General features: G+C 41.4%; 1 protein-coding gene across 1 annotated transcript; it reads left to right on the top strand.

The window, feature by feature from the left end:
* The first annotated feature begins 369 nt into the window (after nt 1-369).
* Nucleotides 370-13050, top strand: LOC140999594 (dystroglycan 1-like). The gene is made up of 3 exons (XM_073470076.1): nt 370-629; nt 7252-7819; nt 9162-13050. The coding sequence occupies exons 2-3, from the start codon at nt 7397-7399 to the stop codon at nt 11478-11480; spliced, it is 2742 nt and encodes a 913-aa protein (XP_073326177.1). The 5' UTR covers nt 370-629; nt 7252-7396; the 3' UTR covers nt 11481-13050.
* The last annotated feature ends 621 nt before the right edge of the window (nt 13051-13671 follow it).

The following is a 13671-nucleotide window of genomic DNA, read 5'->3' as shown; positions in this document are numbered from 1 at the left end:
CACAAACTCAGAAGTTAAATATTTGCAATATTAATGAGGTAAAAAATGCAAACACACTATCATTTCCCATCCCATCTGAGGATTTTTTGTCAATTTCAGTGGATTTATGTCACCAGCCATTATCTTTCTTCTTCTCTCTCAATGAGGCCTGGCCCCCTTCTCCCACCACTTCTTCTCCCCCAAAAAAGCCCAAAGTTTTATCCAGCCTGTAGCTCGACTCCACTGTAAGAGCAGATCCAATCTAACCTTCACCCACAGCTCCTCCACCGTTGATCTTTTCACCTGCCTGTCTCCCAAATAAAAGGGAGGCGGAGTCATGCTGGTACACACGATTGGCCTCAACCTGTAGACCTGTCTGCGAGGAGGACAGAGGCAGCCGGGGAGGGGTTGCCATCGACATAATTACAATACAGAGCAGTGAACTATATGCCGACTAACCCAACCGGGGAGATATCTCTTCCCCCTCGACTGTGCTCCGATACTCCGCTTACCAAAAATCCTAGATATGTGTCTGTGGCGCTGAAGGGAAAGGCGCATGTTTAATGGCATGTTGGAAGTCTCCGCGGCGCTCTCCGGCTACAAGAGGAGACGTTACGGCGCGAGTTAGCTAACGTTAGCTCGCTAACAAGGTCAGTTTGAATTTTGGGTTATGTCGCTGTTTTAGCGCTAGCAGCGTCAAAAACGCCAGCCTCGTCATGTTCGCTAACTCGGCTCGTTTGCGGAATTAACACGGGACTCCCGTGCCGCTGACAGGACAGGTAACGAGCCATTTTTTTATGTCATCGGCGTTACTCTCTTGACGTTAGCTTGTCGGCTAGCCTCACTCGGTGGCTATTGTCGCTCCGTCCACTTCGCTCTTATTCGACTTTGCTGCTCGACGTTTTTGTAAAGTGATGGGAGCTGGGTCACGTTAACACGCTCACGGTGGGGGGTGTTAATGCCAAGAAGCGAGCTTTTTTCATAGCAACAGCAGCCGGACAGAGTTAATGTTAGCTGCATAATTTTGAGCGAGGCAAGGCATTTGTTTTGTGGATGCCCCAGCGGCGGCGGTAGCAGCTCGTTCCGCCTAGAATAAAACAGGTGCATCTCTGCGCTAGCGATGAGCAGATGTAGGATAGCACTGAGCGCAGCCTGTTACCGGATCTGCGGGCTTTTCGTTTTGTGGCAGGTTAAACGATTAATATTCCCGTAAAGACTGAGTTTACACAGCGTGGGCTGATACATGATTAATGAAGGTTGAACGTCGTAGGTGGCGTTATCATCTATAAAGGCCTCGTCTGCCGACTCCGATGTAGCTAAACGGGGGCAGAAACGGGCCCGGTAGCTAACATTTAGTTAGTTAGCTAGCGTTAGCTATGAGACAGTAACTGGGTACCAATCTGGCTACTGGGACACTGATTTCTGTCAATCCTGAAAGATTTGATTATGATATCGGTGTTTTTGTTTAATTACACGTCATAAGCTACATCAACCATAGTGTTTTTAATGGTGTTTGTGTTAAATGTGGACGGGTTGGTTTAGCCTAACTTAGTATTGTGTTAGCGTGGATTTCCCAACGTGTTTAACGTTACAGCAGCCTCTGTAGCTTTTGATTTAGCGTCAACCTCACGGTACATTTTGTGGCCAGTAACCTCACAATCATAATCAGCGATTTTTAACTGGATATAAGTTTACACGGATTAAGAAAATCAACCTTTTTAACTACATCGCAACAACTGCTAATCTTTTCGGATACACATTTCACTCGTTGGTCAGAGATTTTGGCGTTGCTCTCCTTTTTTTTTCTCTTTTTCACCTCAAACTTTACATTTTCTTCATGCTTCTGGCTCCTTCTGAATTCACAGGAATACACAAAAGTGATTTGTTGACCTCCAACACTTGGTTTTTGACAGCATACAGTAGTTTTCTTGTAGCGTTAAACGAGTTGCTCTCGGGTCATCATGCCAGGTTAGACTTTCACTCAACCAAGGCCGATTTTGTGTTTTCTCTCCTCCACACATTTCATCACTTTGTCGAGCAAGTGTAGAGGGCAACACAAGGGAAACATCCAGTTGCAAAGCAAGCTTGTCTTGTGGATATGTTTGTTATTCAGCTCATGCACTATCTAGAGGCTGCTGGATGTGGTACGTCAATTCAATTGGCCCTGAGTGCCACTGTGCATCGGAGCCCTAATTATTTTTGATGGTTTTCAAGTTTTAACTACTGTTGAACTGCAGACAGTGTAGATAGCATGGTTGTAAACGGTTTGGTTCCCCCCCCCCCACACCTGGTAGTGCAGGCCTCAGTGTGAATTGGGCATAAATCAGCCTGTGTCATTGCACTCGGCTTGTCATAGAAACAATGAGGTTTTAATAAGTGTTGAGTGGAAAATTAACGCTTTTTTATTACACAGGACACTTTAATTACCTTTTTTTTGTTTTAGCACTGGGGCTTTTGAAACCACATTTCTTAAGTGTTTTAACAAGAGTGGCATACAGCTCAGCCCCAACGCTGGTGTAAAGAAATGATCATGATGATAACAATGAGGCATAATTATCCCCTCTATTGGCAATGAGAAATATGATTATTGCAAGTTGTTTTTACCAAAATAAATAAAGAGAGGCTTTGATGTGCGCCCTATTCTTAGACTACTCTACAAGCAGAGTGATTGTGATGAAGTAAAGGCTTTTAAGGACAATCCTCTCTACAACAGGCAGTATGGCGTCATGCATACTCTTTTGTTAAGCCATGTTTTGATTTTGCTCAGATGACATTCCCCCTACCACTGAGGTTTACTCATCTCAAAGAGACTCTGTTATGCAGATGTTTGATTTCAATATTTGCTTTGTTTATCATTTCGACGGCACGTTAGAGCGCTGCAAATCGACATATTAAAACGTTTCATATTTCTTAATGAGCTGTTGTTTTAATTGGATTCTGAATTACTCACACTGTGAAATGAGAACGTGATAGAATCTAGGACACATTGTGGAGAGCTTACTTTGATGCTCAGATGTTGCTTTTTATCTCCGTGTGTGGCAACAGCCTGAGGTAAGGTGTAGTGCTCATTCTGAATTAAATTAAGCATATGGGCAATACCTATTTTCATGTTAATGTTTGGTTTACATATAAACAGGAATGGACGGATGAATCAAGCAATATGTTTAGTCTTTACACTCAGTTTGCAAATTGTCAGTCATTGAAGATTCAACATTTAAGTAATCTTGTATAACCGTGTGTCTGAAAGAGATTGCTCAGTGTTTGGGGTTTTTATGTCAAAGATAGTCAGACTCAGAAGAGGGCTGTACATGGGGTGACGGGCGTGGGGTAAAAAAAAATCCCCTGGAACTGACTCAGTAGATAAAGATGTCAGATAAGGGGCATGTCTCAGCCTGGTTAATGGGTTAGGTGAGACATGATTCAATACTCTGTATTTGTTTTAGTCTGCAAAACGTCAGAATAACAGAACAGATAAACAGTGTGTCACTGCTTTTTCCGGTTTAAGAGTGACTTGTCTTGTTTTTATTATCTTAAGGTTGAAATCGCTGAACTGAGCGCAGCCTATATGCTGTTACCATAGTTATATCTCTCTCTCCACAGCGCACGGCACAAGAAAAATATAGCATGTTATTATCTGAAAGAACACATTAAACTCTATCAACAGAGGATGCATAATATTTCTTTCTTGTAATGTTACAATGTGAACAACAAATCTGGTTTGAAGTCGGCAGGAGGCGAGCTGGTTAGCTGTTCGCTAGGAGCAGGCAGCCAGCAGAGCCCTGTTTTGTGTTTGGCTAACAAAACTAACAGCTAATTGGGCTAAAACACACAGCAGGACTGAGCATTTCTATTCAGAGAAACATGAAGTGTTACAACGTGAACTGCAGTTTAATGTGACAACACAACAAGTTTACTTTTTTCCTGAGTTGTAATGACAGTGGACAAACCAGCTTCAAGGTGCATGGTGGACTTGAGTGTAGCCGTAGACTGGCAAAATAAACAAAACTAAATTGATAAAAAAAAAAAAAGACTGCGTTCTTTCCTTGATGTATTTTCTAGCAGATTGCCCAATGTAATGTGTTTTCTGTAAAGTAGTACTGATATTAATTCCCTTCTTTCTTCTTCATACCTGTTGCAGTCTATAATTACATGTTTGACAGTTTCTGGTTTATTACGGTGTGTGAATAGTCCAGTAGGATGGTTGCCTATTCTGTCAAAGTTTGTTGATTGGAGGTAAAAATACTTTGAATGTTAATACTTTGAAATAACAAGTAAAGATTAAGATGCCGTTTTTTTGGGACAGTTCAGGGACAGTGGTGGAAAAAGTTAGTCTGAAGCCTTGCCATGCATCATTTCAAATATGTGCATGATGGTGGAGGGAACAGGAGCCCTGTGGATGTGAATTGATTGTATGTAGTAATTTTCCCAGCTGGCAGTCAAGTCATAACTGCCCACTTCTGTGCCAGAAAAATCCCCTCCATACCTGCAGTAGATACTTATAACATATAGGTAACACAATATGATTTCAGTTGTTTTGTCGTGCATACGTTAGCCTACATGTTTTACAAACCATAGATGATCTACTGACACAATTGTTTTTCCAAGCAAACAACTAACTGCAGCTGCCTTTGTATGATTTTTTTATTTTTTATTTATTCTTTTGGTCTAGTGATGAATCATACATTTTTAAATGAAAAAGCAGTGGGTTGGCCTGTCTCAGTAGCGCTGGCTGAGCTGCATACCACTGTAGAGATGTTGGCTCCTTACAATTCTATGACTAGATCAGAACAATGTGTGTAGGTATTGTAAAAGGGAGTGAAGGAGTGGGAGTGTACTTGCATCCACACAAACCAAAGTTGCAAAAGAAGCAGTTGTGTGAATTTAGCAGGTTAACAGCAGGCTAAATATTGACTCGTCAGGTCAGAGATAATGTGAACTAGACAATACGTGATATAGAAAAAAAAAGATAATTAAAAAAGCGTTAATTTTCACAGATATTGCATTTGCGATATAATTCATGATTAGTGGGAATGACAATTTTTCATCATAGTTTTCATTTTCAAAGTTGCCCAAAAAGCACACAATGGGTTTCTGCCCAAGTACAGTCTGTGTGTCGGAAACACGGTCTGTACCAAACAAACATGTTTTGTTTTATCTGGAGAACAAGAATCGTCGGCCAGCGCATATCTGCAGCTCTACAGTACATCATTTTAATACTGTTTTGTCACACATTTTACCTTTATCAAATAATCACAGCTTCTGCAGTTTGGATTGCACCTGGCTGTGATGCCATCTTGATAATATTTCGATTAATTGTACAGCCCAAAATGTAGGCTATTCTCTTTATTGGCTTTTACAAAGGCTGGGCTGATTTTGGTTTTAAAAATTTGACTGACCGTAAGTTCAGTATGTTAAGGCATAACTTTAACAGAAGACTGTTTTGGTTAGTCCCATAGGAGTTCTATCTAGTCTATAACAAAATTGCTCATTAGGCCTCAAAAACGTGTTGCCCTTTGTTCACATCCTTTTGCAACATTAAATGGGCACAGGTGCTTTGGTATTGTAGCTGAAGGTTCTGAAAAACCTGAAAGTTGGTGCATGTGAGGACGTTCTTTTTTACTTTGAGAACCAATTTCAGCTACTAGATAGAGGACTGCACAAAATCTTCAGGAATTATATCTATTACTGACAATTCCCACAGAGATTTTGATCACTCCCACCTGCGACAATGTTTTCCATTGAAAATCTTTCTGCCCCATTCAGCAGGGAAAATACAGTCACTCAACTATTTGATAAGCTGCCTTTGGAGTACATGACTTTTAAATGAGGCTTATTAAATGAGATGTAAAGGTTAAAAAGAAACTGCTTCTGACAGTGGGAACTAAAACTGAATGAAAAGGTTATGAATTTGGCCATTGTATTTTTTAGATACCTGAGTTAGAAACCAGATGCTTGAACATCAGAGCAGCAGTGCTAATGTTATTGTTAGGATTAGAATTGTAGTGGTTATTTTAGTGTTGAGTTGGTTTTAAAAATATGATAAATTGTCTGACTAGAGAGAGAGAGAGAGAGAGACAAAGACAGCGAGTGGGTGAAGGAGAAAAACAAACTAATCTTCTGAAACTTGGCTGTACTTGTTGGTGTATTTGGAGTTTATTGGAAGTGCATGCATTCGCCTGCATGGTTGATTTCAATAATGACTGCTGTCAGTTTGCTCATTACATTTTGTAGCTTATCCCCAAAGAATGAGGCAGAGTTCCCATACATGTATATTTTCTTATTGCAACATTAGTGTTTGGTTCCCACGAGATCCCTATCCCATTTTATCGCAGCCCTCTTGTTACTGGCCGTTTCTTCTATGAATCATCCAAATATTGCATGGGCAAATTCAAGCATTGTATAAATTAGCCGTTTTCATGACACAGATTCTCGCCTAAACTGTTTTCCAGTGAATGACAAGTATTTCACAAGATCCTCTTTAAGAAAAATCCTCCTTCTGGGTTTGGAGCGGTTTAGAGCAGGCAGTATTTTGTTTAGTGTATAAGTCGACGTCAAAGCCTTGTGCCAGTCAGGCATTAGGATTCCAGGCAACTGGATGACCCTCCTCTGCCCGTTTCTGAGTGCTACAGGATTGGGGTTGGCTGGGTCAGCACAACGGAGACTCTTATTCCAACCCCCAGGGCACCTAATTAAAACTTACACCCAAGACAAACAACCTTTGACACTCATGCGTCCCGTGAGAATCGCTATTACTGAAAATGCCATGACAGAGAAGTGAAGATCGGTGGGAGATCAGCGTGTCCTTTTTCATAATAATGTTTATGACTTTGAAACTACAAGTGTGTAATCTAAATAGAAAATAGAAATATATTTTACGCTACTGGCACAAACAACCCTGTGATTTGGGTATAATTTCAGTAGATTTAGATAATTGTATTCATCCTAACATTTATAAATGGCATGTTTTGAGTTCCGTGTTTTTACGGTCTCCAAATATTGCCTCTGTTATAAATTATACTTAAAAAAAAATGCACAAAATGCTCTAAAATGTTGGGTGTCAATAGGCAATCTGATCCCAAATATAGTGCACTAGATGATAAATGGGGATTTTGGACACAGCACAAGTACGTTGCAGTGTCAGTATCAAGTCTTTTTAAATAATAGAACCATATTCTTTGGCACCATACACCATTTTCAAAGTAGAGTGCTTTTCCATTTGTCACTTTGTCACACTAATGTTTGTTTTTGTATTTTTTCTGTTTTCTCACACAGCTGGCTGACATGGCTGTCTAACGGGCTGCCAAAGATCTCTTCATGGATCACAGAGGACAACAAAGAGAAACAACTGCATCTGTGAGCAAAGCCAATAACTAGGGGTTTTTGACCCACAAGCATATCATCAGACTGACTACAGTGCATGTGGCCTCTTAAGTTGTTCACAGACATCTGTTGGGCAGCCCAAAGGCCTATTGCTATGCACTATAAACGGAGAGACATGAGCTGTGGGGATGCTGGGAGGAGCAGGCCTCTTTCGTGCAGGACTATCCCTCTGGTACTAGGGCTTCTGGTGACCATGGCCCACAGCACCATGCCCGAACAGCAAGAGACACTGGTGGAGATTTTATCAGTGGAGCTAGAGGCTTCTATGCAGTCCTCTGTGCTCTCTGAGCTAAAGGCTGCAGCGTCTTCGGTTGGTGAAGGGCCGCCTACAGCTATCCCAGATTGCTCTGCAAAGAATGGGGGAGTGCACACTGGCATACCTGATTCCTCGGCAATCGTGGGCCAGGTATTCCAGTTGAAGGTTCCACCAGGACCTGCCAACGCAACCTGTAGTGTCCATGTAAGTACACTGAAGATTAGACATAACGGGAGAAATTCAATGTTGAGATAAATGTGCTGCTGATTTTATGTTGGAAATATTTGGCCCGCAGTATTGAATCCTCATAATAATGTGTTGGTATTTACAAATAATAGCATGTAAATTATTTAACATGAATTAAATGAGGTCGGATTTAATTGGTGCATAATCAGAACGGCATTTGTGCTGGAAAGAAAGACTCAGAATAGCAAAATGGGAAGTATAGGAGGACTTTGTAGTGCTGATGGGTTGATTTTATATAGCCTCTAACCTGTTATCTATTCACCCTGTACACGTTTTATATCTACTAATGCCAAATAAAATATGACACGCATAGTGGGGTTCCCTGGGAGGTATTAAATTATATTTTTAGGATACAGAATAAAATCAATAAAATTCTAAAAGTTGAACTTGAGGTTGTTACAGTATTAGGTTTTTCTAATTGTACTGAAAAATATGTATTTTGGACTCAGCTACACTCTACAAATATATGATACAGATATAGGTGAACTTTAGTGTGGTGAAAGAATCAAAATGGTAACTGAGAAGATGCAGTATGTGCAGTTTTCTGAACTTGGAACATTTACTACCTTTTTTATTGTTCTTTTATGCACCTTATGTGGACTACAATGGCCATGTAAGCCGGAGTAGTTTTTCTGTTTAAATGCATAATGTATGGTATTTATCTCTTCAGTTTTGATCACTGTATCACTGCTGATTGAAGCAGACTGGTGCAATTTGCTCCAGTCTGACTTATGAATGAGATGAGATTATTATTGGCCAGAGTGGTGATGCAGAATGATATCCTGTCACACTGTAATAACTAAAAATGAATAGTGATGACTCACATAGTTATTATGAATAGAAGCTCACTTTGCTTCCTGTTCATATTTGGTGAGATTTGATTAGCTGAATGGGGAGATGGTGAAAGCATTTCTTCTCCAGATATAAAGATTTGCATTAATCTTTTTGTTCATTTTGTGTGTGTTTTCTTTTTTCTAGTTGCTATTTCACTGTCATTATCAAAAAGAGATATTAATTCAACAAACTATTTCTTGTTACAGCTTCACGGCTGCCAATACTTACCTGTGCTTCTTTTTCTCTTTATATTATAACATTAGAATTCCTGGTCACACTAAAAGTAATTTTAAGACATCACTTGGGTCCTGGTAACTTTTAATAGCAATTCGTAATCATTTTTGGAAATGAATTATCACTTTAATGAAATAAGTAATGAGTTTTTCCTTTTCAGACTCAACTTAAATCTCAGAAGTATCCCTATAGTATTAAAAAAAGTAAAAGTGTTTCTCTTTTCCTCCCATAGCTCACAGAGATGGGAAAGGAGACTTTACCCTCCTGGCTATATTGGGACAAAGAAAGCTGCATTCTGAGAGGTTTAGCCCTGGACCAGGATAAAGGTGTGTATCATATCTTGGTGTCTGGAGAGGAGATAATTGAAAAGACTGGCAACCAAGTGTTCCCCAGTACGGTCTTCTCTATTGAAGTATACCCAGAAGAACGAGCAGACTCAGAGCCAGCCCTGCTCACTCTACAGTCTGATATCAGTGGCATCCAACCTTTCACCTGTGGCTCTGAAGAGCCTGTCACCGTCCTAACTGTCATCTTGGATGCTGACTTGACGAAGATGGTTGCTGAACAGAGGGTCAACTTACTTGGCATTATGAGAAAATTCTCACATGTGCCCTTGGAGCACATGAGGGTCGTCCCTGTTGTCAACAATCGCTTATTTGACATGTCTGCTTTCATGGCTGGACCAGGGAATGCCAAGAAGGTGGTGGAGAATGGGGCCCTACTGTCATGGAAACTTGGATGTGCCCTTGACCAGGGCAGTATCCCTGACATTAGCAGCGTCCAATCCTCAGCAAAGGATGGGACCATGTCGGCCAGGCTGGGATACCCAGTGGTTGGCTGGCACATTGTCAACAAGAAGCCCCATGGAGTGAAACGGGTCAGACGGCAGTTGTACAATACTCCTACTCCAGTGCCCTCCTTGCTTCCGCCGACTACTCATCCAGAGCCCCCTGTGCGTGTTGTTCCCACACCAACATCGCCCTCTATTGCCCCAGCAACAGACCATTCTGCTCCCCCTGTCCGAGGCCCTTTGCCTCTTCCAGTGAAGCCCACTATGAGGGTCAGAGACCAGATAGCCCACACACCTGTCTTTGGACCTCCCCAACCCACAAGAGTACTAGGAACTACAAGCACCATCCCTATTCAGCCTACCATGACTCGGCCTACATTTGTGGAGGCCACTGCTTTGCCAACACCACCAAGCACTACCAAAAGACCTAAACCGTCTGCCACAAGGAAACCCAAGAAACCCAAAACCTCCACTCCAGCTCCCCGAGAACCCAAGTCCACCACACCTAAACCGCCCAAACGCACCACTGTTTCTACCACGCTGTCTGTGGTTCCAGACATAAATCGAAACCCAGAGATCCGCAACGCCATTGATCAGGTGAACGCATGGGTCGGCACATACTTTGAGGTTAAGATTCCTCCTGATACATTCTTTGACAGGGAGGATGGTACTACTGATAAGCTGCGTTTGACTTTGAAGAAGACCCCCAAAGAAGCAGTGAGTGAAACGTCTTGGATCCAATTCAACAGCACTATCCAGCTGTTGTATGGCCTTCCAGAGGAGCAGCATGAGGGGAAACATGAGTACTTCATGTTGGCCACTGACAAGGGTGGGAGGAGCATCATGGATGCATTTGAGGTTCAAGTCAACCGTTGGTCTGGTAATGACAAACCGTCAGTTGTGTTTGCTGCTCGTTTCCATGGTGACCCTAAAACTTTAAGCAATGATGTCCATAAGAAGATTCTTTTGACCAAAAAGTTGGCATATGCCCTCGGTGATCGCAACAGCAGCACAGTAACCCTGAGAAACATCACTAGTGGCTCCATTGTGGTGGAATGGACCAACAACAGTCTCCAGCAGAGTCCTTGTCCAAAGGACCAGATCACAGTTCTCAGCAACAGGATCTCTGATCCCCGAGGAACACCTAAACTGGCCTTCGTCAAAGCCATGGAGCCTGAATTCAAACCCATTAACATTTCTATTCGTGGCACCAATAAATGTCAGAGCTACACGTTCATCCCACCAGGAGAGGTGCAGATGCCTGCTCTTCCTACAGCTACACCTTCACCTGGGACAGGTCGTAGGAGCACCGATGATGTTTACCTGCACACTGTCATTCCAGCTGTAGTGGTAGCAGCCCTGCTGCTCATAGCCGGGATCATTGCTATGGTGTGCTACCGCAAGAAGCGCAAAGGGAAGATGACCATCGAGGAGCAGGCCACTTTTATCAAGAAAGGAGTCCCTATAATATTTGCAGATGAGTTGGATGATTCCAAGTCGCCCCCCTCTTCCAGCATCCCTCTTATACTTCAGGAGGAAAAGCCCCCACTTCCCCCTCCAGAGTACCCCAACATGGCTGGCCCGCACAGTACCCTGCTAAACCAGGATCTGCTGGAGGAGTATTCTGTTTATCAAGATGATGATCCTAATGCCCCTCCTTACCAGCCCCCACCACCATTTACTGTCCCGATAGAGGGCAAAGGCTCTCGCCCCAAGAACATGACCTCATACAGGTCACCACCTCCCTATGTGCCTCCCTAACGCACACTCGAGCTTTCAGTTTGGAAAGCAGGTGCAATGTAGGGATGCTTGTTGAAAACTACTACAGGAGTAATTTTACATGTGTTCAATGAAATGGCTTTGACTTTGTAGAGGAGCAGGCAACCATACCCATATATTTGACCATCATGGCTAAGAAACAGTATCGTAAAATTCTTCTACTGGCACAGGGCAAACGGATGGGGAACAGTTTGTAATTCCAGCACTATTTTTTTTTGTTGTCCTTCAGATCTGCTTTTCACTTCTTGCATATTCTTCTTTGTCTGTTTTTGCCAAGAAGAGTCAATTTTATCTTCAACAATGTTCTATTTCTATTGTATAGAAAATAATAAAGACGCAGGAAAGACTGAAGCCCACAGGGCCTCTGAGCAGATGTCACCATGACAACAGACTTGAGGCTCTTCCTCACAATGTTAATCTTTATGAGTTCAATATCACTCTTATCTGTCCTTCAGCTAGGTTTACTAAGATTTTGCACCTGTTATTTCTAGAGGGGAATGAAATACAAAAAGCCAAACTGAAAGCATGAAACACTTTATTTACACAAAATCTGTTTGTTTCTTAGACTTTGATCTTTCCGTGTTCTCTCCTATGCTTTGCTCCCTCTTGACAATAACATGCAAACCTTGCACTTATGCAAATTCTTGTTAAACCTTGCACTATGTGTCATGCGCAGAATTGAACGCAGTAAGTGGTAGTTCATTAAAGAGGAAAAAAATATTCTTTTGGTATCTTTGAACTCACGACATGACTGAGATTCCTCTGGTACTTGATCACAAAGGACATTACACTGATCACGCCTGTTGTACATGTAGCCTCATTAAGTTACAAAACAAATAATGACTTTTTTTTTTATTTTAATTTTTTTTAAAATGTGTGTGCCACTGAACCTGCCTGTGAGATGACGAGGCAAACCTTGTGGGGTTGCTACAACAATAATGAAGGGGCCAATGGAACGCTGTGGTTCACAGCAGGGTGAGACTGGCATCATAGTTGATGAGGTGGATCCACTGTCTTATATTCAGTTGGTTTTGTTGGTATGAGGGGTGGGTGGGCTTAGAGTACTGTATTATCACTGCTCTGCCTCTAGGTTTTGCACTTATTAGTGCAGTGCCTGTTGTCAGTCCAGACGGGGCATGGGGACAAGGGGATGTACATAATTGTGTGCCTGTGAAATTAAACAACTCCATAATGTTAGTGTTTTATCAGTAAACCTAGTCGGGATTGGGAGGGCCAGAGTGGGAAATAATTTTATTTTTTAATTGTATGTCTAGATTTCTGATCACAATCATTGAAGAAAAAAAAAGACTTTATAGTTTGTGAGGGTGCAAAAGAACGTTTCCGTGCCCATCACAAAAAAATAATGCATTATCTCAATATGATGGGGAACAAAGAAAACCACAACATGTGAATTATGTACATTTCATATCTGATATCACCATAAGAAAAAATGGTTAAAAATCTAATGTTTTTACTGAGTTTTTGATACAGTCTTAAACTTGTTTTATGAAAATATATTAATAAAATGTAATACTATTTGTAAAGCCTCAAAGATGGTGTAGAGTCCTTTTTTATTTGAGAACATGGAGCTGGATTAAACAGTATGTTTCAGTATATACGTCTGTGTGTATAGGTGTATGAGGGGCTGACGAACACTGCTTACCTGTGTCATCAGAATGTAGGGCTGCACAATATGGTCAAAAAATCATATTGCAATTATTTTGACGGATATTGCGATATGATTTAGTGGGAATGATCATGTGTGTATCACAATTTTTACTGAAAAAACTTAAAATCATGATTGTGTGACATTTGCTGGCGTCTATTAAACAAACATGTTTTCTGGAAAACAAGATGCAGCACTACAGTACTTTACTGTAATGCTGTTTTGTCACACGTTTTACCTTTATTATCAAACAATTGCACACCTCAGCATGTGGATATTGCACGTGGCCATATTTCGATTATATTTGATTACTTGTGCAGCCCTAATAGACATCAAAATGTATGAAAATGCAAAAGCAGTAATAGGCTTTGTTATCATAATATTGATTGTGAATTATGAGATATGTCAGTGTTTGTAGTTTTGAAAGTTGAATAAGTAAGTTTGAAGTATCTCGCGCCCCACTTTGCCTTCCAGATTTATTTTCCCTCTACAGTACATAATAGCAAA

This window comes from Pagrus major, chromosome 7 (genome assembly GCF_040436345.1).
Source record: "Pagrus major chromosome 7, Pma_NU_1.0".
In the NCBI taxonomy this organism is placed as follows: Eukaryota; Metazoa; Chordata; class Actinopteri; order Spariformes; family Sparidae; genus Pagrus; species Pagrus major.
The sequence above is the reverse complement of the archived record's forward strand: the minus strand, read 5'-3'. Positions and strand labels throughout refer to the sequence as shown.

Coding starts and splice junctions, on each gene's coding strand:
- LOC140999594 (XM_073470076.1), top strand. CDS start 7,397: ATGTGGCCTCTTAAGTTGTTCACAGACATCTGTTGGGCAGCCCAAAGG. Junction 7,820..9,161: donor ACGCAACCTGTAGTGTCCAT/GTAAGTACACTG, acceptor TTCCTCCCATAG/CTCACAGAGATGGGAAAGGA.